The 10,683-nt window shown below is 44.6% G+C and overlaps 1 protein-coding gene across 1 annotated transcript in view; it reads left to right on the forward strand.

Annotated features, from left to right (window-relative positions):
• The window catches only part of mmp16b (matrix metallopeptidase 16b (membrane-inserted)), a gene marked incomplete at both ends in the record, with an annotated part of 20,244 nt that extends 11,984 nt beyond the window's left edge, over positions 1 to 8,260 (forward strand). The window contains 6 exons of the mRNA XM_083653793.1: positions 945 to 1,106; positions 1,273 to 1,490; positions 1,588 to 1,726; positions 4,271 to 4,421; positions 7,169 to 7,284; positions 7,896 to 8,260. Of these exons, the coding sequence (XP_083509919.1) occupies positions 945 to 1,106; positions 1,273 to 1,490; positions 1,588 to 1,726; positions 4,271 to 4,421; positions 7,169 to 7,284; positions 7,896 to 8,260 (1,151 nt within the window). The remainder of the gene's footprint in view (positions 1 to 944; positions 1,107 to 1,272; positions 1,491 to 1,587; positions 1,727 to 4,270; positions 4,422 to 7,168; positions 7,285 to 7,895) is intronic.
• Positions 8,261 to 10,683: the final 2,423 nt, after the last annotated feature.

Here is a 10,683-nt window from a genome sequence, read left to right on the forward strand (position 1 = left end):
AACCTAACCCTAACCCTAACCCTAACCCTACTGTATGTGGTTTAGGGTTAACCTAACCCTAACCCTACTGTATGTGGTTTAGGGTTAACCTAACCCTAACCCTAACCCTACTGTATGTGGTTTAGGGTTAACCTAACCCTAACCCTAACCCTAACCCTACTGTATGTGGTTTAGGGTTAACCTAACCCTAACCCTAACCCTAACCCTAACCCTACTGTATGTGGTTTAGGGTTAACCTCACCCTAACCCTAACCCTACTGTATGTGGTTTAGGGTTAACCTAACCCTAACCCTAACCCTACTGTATGTGGTTTAGGGTTAACCTAACCCTAACCCTAACCCTACTGTATGTGGTTTAGGGTTAACCTAACCCTAACCCTAACCCTACTGTATGTGGTTTAGGGTTAACCTCACCCTAACCCTAACCCTACTGTATGTGGTTTAGGGTTAACCTAACCCTAACCCTAACCCTACTGTATGTGGTTTAGGGTTAACCTAACCCTAACCCTAACCCTAACCCTAACCCTACTGTATGTGGTTTAGGGTTAACCTAACCCTAACCCTAACCCTACTGTATGTGGTTTAGGGTTAACCTAACCCTAACCCTAACCCTACTGTATGTGGTTTAGGGTTAACCTAACCCTAACCCTAACCCTACTGTATGTGGTTTAGGGTTAACCTAACCCTAACCCTAACCCTACTGTATGTGGTTTAGGGTTAACCTAACCCTAACCCTAACCCTACTGTATGTGGTTTAGGGTTAACCTAACCCTAACCCTACTGTATGTGGTTTAGGGTTAACCTAACCCTAACCCTACTGTATGTGGTTTAGGGTTAACCTAACCCTAACCCTACTGTATGTGGTTTAGGGTTAACCTAACCCTAACCCTCCTGTATGTGGTTTAGGGTTAACCTAACCCTCCTGCTGTCTCTTCCTCTCACCAGGCAATGACCTCTTCTTGGTTGCGGTTCATGAGCTGGGCCACGCCCTCGGCCTGGAACACTCCAACGACCCCACTGCTATCATGGCTCCCTTCTACCAGTATATGGACACAGAGAACTTCAAACTACCTCACGATGACCTACTGGGCATTCAGAAAATCTACGGTAACCATCTACTTCACAAATTACTTTACTCTGTATTTCAAAGAAGACGTTATCCACTGAGCAATGTAACTTAATGCTTAGTGCAAAATATCTTTGACTGATTTGATCAATGTTTTCCTCCCAGTTGACTCGGCTACCGTAGCTGATGCGAGTTTCTTGTCTTCAGGTCCGCCAGACCGAGCCCCCCAGCCTACCAGGCCCCCGCCCACAGTCCCGCCTCCTCGCTTCCACCCCCCCTCAGACCCCCGCAAGCATGACCGGCAGATCAAGCCCCACCGCCCTCCACAGGGGGCCAAGCCCTCCAACCCCAACTCCAAACCCAACATCTGCGACGGAGGCTTCAACACCCTGGCCATCCTCAGACAGGAGCTTTTCGTGTTCAAGGTACAGCACATTCTGTTCACCTGAAGCTGATGATGATGATGATGGTGGTGGTGGTGGTGGTAGCCTAATGATGATGATACCTTGTTCTGTCTTGTAGGACCATTGGTTCTGGAGGGTACGGGACAACTCAGTCGTTCCTGGCTACCCTATGCAGATAAACTACTTCTGGAGAGGCTTGCCTTCCAAAATTGATGCCGTCTACGAAAACAGCGAAGGAAAGTTTGTCTTCTTCAAAGGTTAGAAAAGAAATGAAAGAAATTGTTTCCTATTAGTATTAGGGGCCGGGTCCCTCTAGTATTTGCCAATGTTATCCTCATCTTCTGAGGAAATCTGCCTTCCCATGCATGAAAATAAACTAAACTTTGCACATAGGTCTAGTAGTCCCATGCCAAACCTCCTCACCTGACTGTGGTGGTGCTACAGCAATCGTCTAAAGTTTTTTTGTTTTCTTTTTTTCTTAACAAATCAGTTGTACGTGCTATGGCTTTGCAACTTTCACCTAAATGTAGGCCCAAGTGAGCATAAATGTTCAGATGCTTCAAGCTGCCAGGAATTATGAAGTTCATCACTGTTTTAATCGAAAACTGTCTAAATAATTAAATCTCCCAGATTTGCTTGCTCATTAACACCAAACTTCCAACACTGCAATCTTCAGACTGTCTCTACACAAATAATCAGAGAGATTCTTTCTTACTTACTGTAAACTTACTTTGACTGGAAACAGCTACTGCAAATTTAAACTAATAAATCTTCAATGTTCATAAAAAAAAATGCTGTCACGGTGGATGAGGTATGTTAAATTTCAGAATTGTATCTCAATAACATTTTTGCTGCATAAGTCATAGTGTGAAGCCTCTGATTTCCCCACCACTCAGGTAACTCAACTCCATCTCAATTTTCCTTTTGTGGCAAAGGTTGTGAGTTCGAGTTCAAGGTTGAATGATATTTTTGATCCGGAAAGTTCATACCTCCCAACACTCCCAATTTTCCCGGGAGTATCCCGATTCTAACCCCTTTTTCTCGCTGTGCTCCCGATTGGTTATTTCTCCTGTTAATCCTCTGATTTCATATTGATCCAAATTAAATGGCTGTAGCAGGCTTAGTTTTAAAACCAGAGCAAAGTTGCTGGTTTAATCAAACTAGAAGGCTGGAGGCATCCATTGGTACCAACCATGTGATGCCAGCTTGTCGGGAAAGAGGGTAAACAACACATAAATAACATAAGGTAGCATTTTTTGACAAGGCAGCGTGAATTGACAGAACTTCAACAACGGATCACATCACTGGTGGAGTTTCGACGGACCTGACGCATCCGCTCCTGGGAGGAAGGGCATTTGCCAATACTCCACAAAATCTCTGTCTTTTTCACAGCCTAATGTTGGCAGGTATGAATTCTGCTGATGGACCCTCGTGCATTTACTTTGTCTTCCTCCTCCTCTTCTTCTTCTTCCTCCCGCTCCTCAAAATGTCCGGCCCGGCTCACCGCTGCACAGCAGCACTTGACTGTTGTGATGGAGAGCAGCAGTGATGCTTTCCTGTTAAACCGCGACAACGTGATCTTAATGTGGATGTGCAATCTCTCTAAATGTGATCTTTTATTTGTGAATGAATGAATGATGAATGAATGAAGAATGAACTTGTGCAGAAGAACAGGTGACTCTGAGGTTTGTTCAGTTGTGTATGGTGATGGAAAGGCGAAGGTCCGTTACAGCCATCCATCAGGCAGATTACTAGATTACAACGATTAGTTGATTAGTCGATTAATGGAAAATTAATCGACACCTGTTTTTATAATCGATTAATCATTTAGACTATTTAAAAAAATATCTCGTTCCAGCTTTGTAAATGTGAATATTTTCTGGTTTCTTTAAGACAGTAAACTGATTATCTTTGGGTTGTGGACTGTTGGTCTGGTCAGGACAAAAGAAGACATTTGAGGATGTCATCTTGGGCTTTGCGGAAAAAGTGATCAACATTTTGTGACATTTTATAGATCAAACGATGACTATCAATTAATCGAGAAAATAATTGTCCGATTATTCGATAATGAAAATAATCGTTAGTTGCAGCCCTAAACATTACTGTAACATGACATATGTCAGCCAGCAGGATCAGAGAGCACCTCATGCTTTATTTATTCACTCAGGGGGGACTGTGTGTGTGTGTGTGTGTGTGTGTGTGTGTGTGTGCGCGCATGTGTGTGCGCATGTGTGTGTGTGTGTGCGCGCGCGAGTGTGTGTGTGTGCGCGCGTGTGTGTGTGTCCGTGCGTGTGTGTGTGTGTTTAGCTACTTACTGCGGGCACACCACTACTGCAGCCCCCCTCACTCTGCCTGAGGCACTTATGATCAAACTGAATTAAATGCAACAATAGCTTCAATAAAACACACAACAATGTGCCTCAGTGGAATTGCCTTCAGTAGTCTCATCTCTGTGTTTATTGTATTATAGATGACGCTGCATAGATTTTCTGCTGTGTGCATGTGTTTTCTAAATTAGGTGATAAATCTGAGCTTTGAAATTACATAAATACAAGAAAATAGACGATCACCGGCAAAAAGAAAACAGAACGCTTGAGCAAACTCAGAGCCAGCAGTTTGCCAGCAGTGTCATTTTTTTAGCTTCTTTGTCTCAGAGCCATTTATCTGTGTGTGTGTGTGTGTGTGTGTGTGTGTGTGTGTGTGTGTGTGTGTGTGTGTGTGTGTGTGTGTGTGTGTGTGTGTGTGTGTGTGTGCGTGTGCGTGCGTGCGTGCGTGTGCGCACGCATGTGTGTGTGTTTTAGGAAACCGTTTCTGGGTGTTCAAGGACACAACTCTCCAGCCTACCTACCCTCAGGACATCTCTCTGTTTGGGAGCGGCATGCCCACGCAGAGCATCGAGACAGCCGTCTGGTGGGAGGATGTGGCCAAGACCTACTTCTTCAAAGGAGACAGGTCTGTGTGGAAAGGACTAAGCACTGGAGCAGACTGAGATCTCTTAAGCCCCCCCACAGATGATCCGTGGTAAAACAGCTCTGCGCCCGCTGTGCCGTTGTCTTCCTATGGGGACTACCTGGCATCGCGCGCCGCTCGAGTTTGCCACCTTGCGCTGCGCTCAAAGTTCAAATTGTTTCAACTTTGACCTATTTACTGCTGAACTTTCTCCACTCTACCTCGCTTGTAGATCGCTTGTCATGCGGAGGCAGCTTTAAGGCGAAAACAAGTAGTAGACCTTGGAAGGCTGAACCCTGTAATTGACGAAGGTCTTTTAGTTTAGGCTGGTAAATCGATTATTATCAAGTTGTGGATTCATTGATTACATATTTTTTTTATCAGTGTGATCAGGGGTGCTGTAAGGAGGGGACTCTTGGTGCTGCCCGCCAGGGCAGTGCCGAAGAAAATTTGACGTTTTTTTTTTTTTTGGTATTTTAGCCATATTTAGAGGAATATTTAAAACAAACAAACGTGACGATGATGACGCTCGTTTGTAGCCCTATCAGTGTCAAGCAAGCGTGTAGAACCCAGCAGCCATAGGGGTTGCCAGGTCAGTTAAACCAAGAGTTCCCAACCTTTTTTGTGCCAAGGACCGGTAGATACATGCAGGACCGGTTGTCAATTTTAATGGTTTTAGTTACATATATATTTACTCACCAGGTGGCGACAAAAGGTAAATAACAGCCTTTTGTGTTGTACTGTATGTAGCCTACAGTATTTATGTTTTTGTTTAAACTAAACATAAATAAAAACATAAATAAACGTCAACCTATGTTTTAACTACCACACACAGCCTATAATATTATAGCCTATGTTTATAAAAAAAAAAAAAACATATATATATATTTTTTTTGAGGGGGCCCCTGGCAACTCCCGGGGCTCCAGGCAGCCGCTTAGTTCGCATATAGGGCGGGCCGGCCCTGAGTGTGATTATGTTGAAGACTGCTAGGATTAATTTATTACTGTGCATATCATATCATATGGTTTTAAGGTATGGTAACACTTTACAATAACGTAATTAATGGTTAGTAATGCTTGATAAGCATTAACTACCCCTTAATCAACAGCCTTGACTGTAAGCGTGCGCTAACCTTAACCTCAGTGACTTCATGCCTCAACCCAACCACAATACCTTAGTTAACAGGAACACCATTAGTAAATGATTACCAGACACATTAGTTAACTGTTAATTAAGGGTAACTAACCCTTAATTAATGTACCCTTATTGTAAGATGTTACCGCTTGTAGCCTACTTTGTGCACTCTAGTTACAAGTGAACTGACCAAATCATCCAGAAGTCTTCCCAAACTCGAGAATCTGTTGTTTATGCGTTGCAAGAGTCTTAGAGCTTGAGAATGTGCCAATGTGACTCACATGCTCAGCCGGCGTGATAAATGATATCTGAGGAGGTCAGGAGACCCTGTGGTGAGATCTGACAAAACACTTGCTCATGATACAGTCAGCCGTCTGCCTGCTGTCCCACATGGCCTCAAACACCACTTCCTGTCCATCGTCAAAAATACAATTCCGTCTCTCGAGCCTCTGAAAGTTTCTTTACTGGGATCCAAAACTAATAACATGTGTGTGTGAGCGCATGAGGAGGAGATCCTCCAGAACGCTTGGTTGATTGACCGCTAGCCATGCGACTGTGGAGTCAGTCGCTGTTCATTATGTGGTCAGATTGAGGGTGAAAAATGTTGTTGAAATGGATGAGTCTGGCCTCTAGGGACCGACACTAGCTTGTACCCAATGGATGGGGGCTTGGTGATGTGTGTCTGTGTGTGTGTTATGACGTGTGTGTGTGTGTGTGTGTGTGTGTGTGTGTGTGTGTGTGTGTTATGACGTGTGTGTGTGTGTGTGTGTGTGTGTGTGTGTGTTATGACGTGTGTGTGTGTGTGTGTGTGTGTGTGTGTGTTATGATGGGTGTGTGTGTGTGTGTGTGTGTGTGTGTGTGTGTGTGTGTGTGTGTGTGAATGGGTGTTTGGTCATGTTCAGGGGAGTGACCACACCAGACAGTGAGGTGATCTGTCAGGAGGACTTTGGTGCAGCGATAAAATCATGGAGGAATAAAATAAACTGGAGAAGGCGTTCCAAGATGGCGGCCCATTCATTCCAATGAAAGTTGCTCAACTAGTGCATGTGCCGGGGGGGGGGGGGGGTCTGTGCAATAGTGTTTTTATTGGCCCCGCCTTTCCCATAGTGGCTAGAGCCATAGAGCGAGGGGGAATGCCATAAAATGGCTATTGGTGGAGCATGTAGGGAAATGGACCCGATAATTTAAAACTTGATAATTCAAAGAGCCATTTTTGACTTTGAGTGACACCCAGAAAAAATGTTCATGGGGAAAAGACTATGGGCCCCATGGTGTCATGTGACTTGCAATACCAAGAACAAAATTGCTTGACAGCTCAGGGGTCTCATTTATTGATCAAACTGTGCTTAGGACCCCTACTAAGGATGAACTAAAAGAACGACTAACCTATCCAATGACTGCACACACAGCTGCATGCAATCTCCCTGTTCAATTGATAATCAGGCTCATTTATATGCATCATGTGGTCATTGGCATTGACCATTTATGGACATGTGGAATGTCCCAGTTGGACTGTGATTGCTAACGAAAGGGGTGACTGTCCATACTAACCTCTCTGTGTCTGCGTTTGTTTGCCTCCATATTGACCGTAGTGTTTCTATCTAACCTGTCGTAGATACTGGAGGTACAATGAGGATATGAGGACCATGGACCCTGGTTATCCCAAACCCATCACTATCTGGAAGGGCATCCCTGACTCTCCACAGGGGGCTTTTGTGGATAAAGCTCAAGGTATGCCCGCTTTGTGTACAACCAGTTAGCTAGGGCGAGTCCTGTCTGTCGCACTTTCCTCACTTTTCACTCACCCGACAGGAGCCAATACAAGACTAGAGTCCTGATTTGATTACACTACTTCACTGTACTGTACTATACTATACTGTACTATATTGTATTGTACTGTACTGTACTATACTATATTGTATTGTACTGTACTGTACTATACTATATTGTATTGTACTGTACTGTACTGTACTGTACTGTAGTGTGTCACCATGACATTAGCTCCTTTTTCTTTTCTTTTTACAGTATTACTTCCAGTAGGCATACATTTCTAACCAATAAACCCATGAGATGTTTTATCCCGCCCCTCCCCACCCTTCCCATCAAATCAAACTGCCTTTCTCTCCCTGACTCATATTTCATTGGTTTAGACTTTTGGATGATCCCTCACTGCATTATGTCCCGCCCCCCAACACCCTGTTCCAACAAGAAATGCATTTAATCCAGGAAGTAAAGATGTCTTCACTTTAAACCGGTGCAGCTAATTGGGAAATCTTTGCCAATTGACCATCAATTAAATGCATATGAATGAAACTGTTGTATCCCGCAATCCCTCCATCCAGGCTATACCTACTTCTACAAGGGAAAGGAGTACTGGAAGTTCAACAACCAGCTGCTGCGCGTGGAGCCCGGCTACCCCCGGTCCATCCTGAGGGACTTCATGGGCTGCGACGGCCTGCCCACCGACCCCGACTGGGACTGGAGCCCCCCGGTGGTGGAGGAGCGGCAGCACTACGACAGCGGCGACGTGGACATCGTGATCAAGCTGGACAGCGCGGGCGGCACGGAGAAGGCGGTGGCCATCGCGATCCCCTGCGTCCTGGCTCTGGCCATGATGGTTCTGCTCTCCACCGTTTTCCAGTTCCGGAGGAAGAGCACGCAGCGCCACATACTGTACTGCAAGCGCTCCATGCAGGAGTGGGTGTGAGGGGACACGCACTGTACTATAAAGGGAGGGGGTGTGGAGCTCTCGTAGTGGTATTGCTTGAAGAAGCCCCTAAGTACAGTCATACTGGAAGCACTGTAAAAGGGTACAGTACATTTAGGGTTGCCATGTTGGCAGAGTTTCGAAAACTCTGCGTTTGAGGCCGAGCGACGGTGAAGCGAAACGATCGATAGAGCTCACGTGAAGACAATGACGGAGCGACGCCTCCTACATCCAACTAATATGTATGTATCTGCTTTGACTTTTTTCTGTATCTTGGAATGAACTCAATTAAGTGAGACAGAGTTAAGCTGAGTGGGACCTTCGTCTACCCCCGTCTCTGCACGCCTCTTACAAAGCCCCTAGCACTAACTTCAGTGGACAAATTAGATATAGGCTACTACTTTCCTTTTTCATTTCTTAATTAACTTGCCCTAAGCTGTGCGTTTCTGATTTAGGGCCCCTGTAAAAGATGATTCGTTGTGTGGAGGACTGATACACAAACCAAATATGACCTTCTCTTCCAAAGAGGATTATTGCTCGATGTTGTTTTTGACGGGATCTTTTTTTCATCCATGGATGTAACATTGTGGCATCATCCTCACATTTTTCTTTTGCCATTTCTATTCATATCCACCCATCTGCACTGTCATCTGTGGCGATAGGAAGCAGCAGTTATTACGAGCTAGGAACTGAAGACTGTGAAGGCGCCAGCGGTCTATCTCCAAAATAAGGGGCCAAAAAACCTCTCTGCAATATTATGAGACTGCCTTAAATCACAGATTACGTTTACTCCCTTCTTCCTCTCATTTAATATCTCAGTTTCATTTTCCTTCTCTTCTTCTCTCTCTTTCACACGGTGTCTGAAAGCTGCATACTAAACATCTATCAATGGATTCATTATGGTCCATAATAAAACACCAACACGGGATGGAGATGGCGAAGATTTTCCAACACGGATGGCAATAAACAATCTAACTAGTCCACAATGGGTTTATTGCTCTTTAAATTTGAAAATGTTGTAAAACTAATGCACTCAAAGTGCCCGCCGACGAGTATCAGCTTTCATTCATAGCTTCACCTGTTGGTGTGAGAGAGAAAGGGAAGGTGTGTGTCTCTCTCTCACACACAAACACACACACACACACACACACACGCACTGAATATGGGGTGTCAATTATCGGACAGCTAGCAGCAAGACATCCATTATCAGACATGTCCCCGTATATGCATATACAGTACCAATTTCTGAACGATACACATTTCTGAATGAAAAGTCAATTTGATATCTGCTTACCACAACTGGACAATGTTATCGACCAGACCGCCATCTTGTCAACAAATAGGTGCAAATAGTTGTGGGTCAAGTGGGAAGTGAAAGCATTGCTGTACAGAGTCAAAGGTCAAAGCAATAACATGAATTAATTATTAGCTAATAGCCACAACTGGTTTGGCTAAATGTCCGACAATTGAACTATAGGTTGCTGACCTTGGAGGATTTATGCACTGTATCTGTACTCGACCTTCACACACAAATAGAAACAGGTTACACAAACTAATGACCGATAAATGTTTATAGAACCACTTTTACGTTGTTAAATGAGTGGCCATATTGGAAAGGCTGAAATCTCACCAAGATTGTGTCCGATAATAGAGGTTACACGGTAACACTTTATAATTGCCATTGTTAATACATGGTGCATTAATAATTACTTAACTCATTGAGTGCCAGCCACTTTTGGAGAACGGACGCTCCCAGTGCCAGAGTTTCAGAGCGTTTTCAGTGATTTCTCGAGGCCCACAGAATATTGTGTGATATTACTATGTAAACACTGAACACGCACAAAGAACGATGAGACTCTATTCTATCATCTGCAAAAAAAAGTTTATTGATCCCATTTTCCGTTCTTTAGTTATGAGCCGGAGAAGATAGCTTGATTCATCCAAAAAAAGCAATTTTTTTCTAGAAGCTGAGATAATTGGCCTTTTGTGAAATTAATCATTTCAAGCACATCACTGACTCTGAAGCTAATCTTTTCTAATGTAGTCACACCTCAAAAATAATTTCCTTCAATAAAACAGTTTAGGCCAGGGAATTTTGTTTGGCAGAATAATATTTTTAGCTACAACCAGCAGCGCTGGCCCCTGCGTGCGCTGCTGGTTGCAGCTTCTTGCTGGTTTTGATTTGCTGCTGGTGGGTATCGGATATTCTGGCTTGCGTTTGTCAATCCTGTCCTGCTGCCTGGGTCTGTCTGGGTGTTGCGTGCTGCTCTGCGTGCCCCCCCCCCCCCCCCCGCCCCGCCCCGCCCCGCCTCGCCTCAACTGCACACTCCTCCTCCTGTCTGTGGTGGCTCTCTGCTGAGTTTGCTGTGCGCACAGTGAAGGGTGCGGAACAGCCAGGCTTTTTTACAGCGTTCCGCGTGTGT

Source organism: Poromitra crassiceps, assembly GCF_964638095.1.
Source record: "Poromitra crassiceps genome assembly, chromosome: 17".
Lineage (NCBI taxonomy): Eukaryota > Metazoa > Chordata > Actinopteri > Beryciformes > Melamphaidae > Poromitra > Poromitra crassiceps.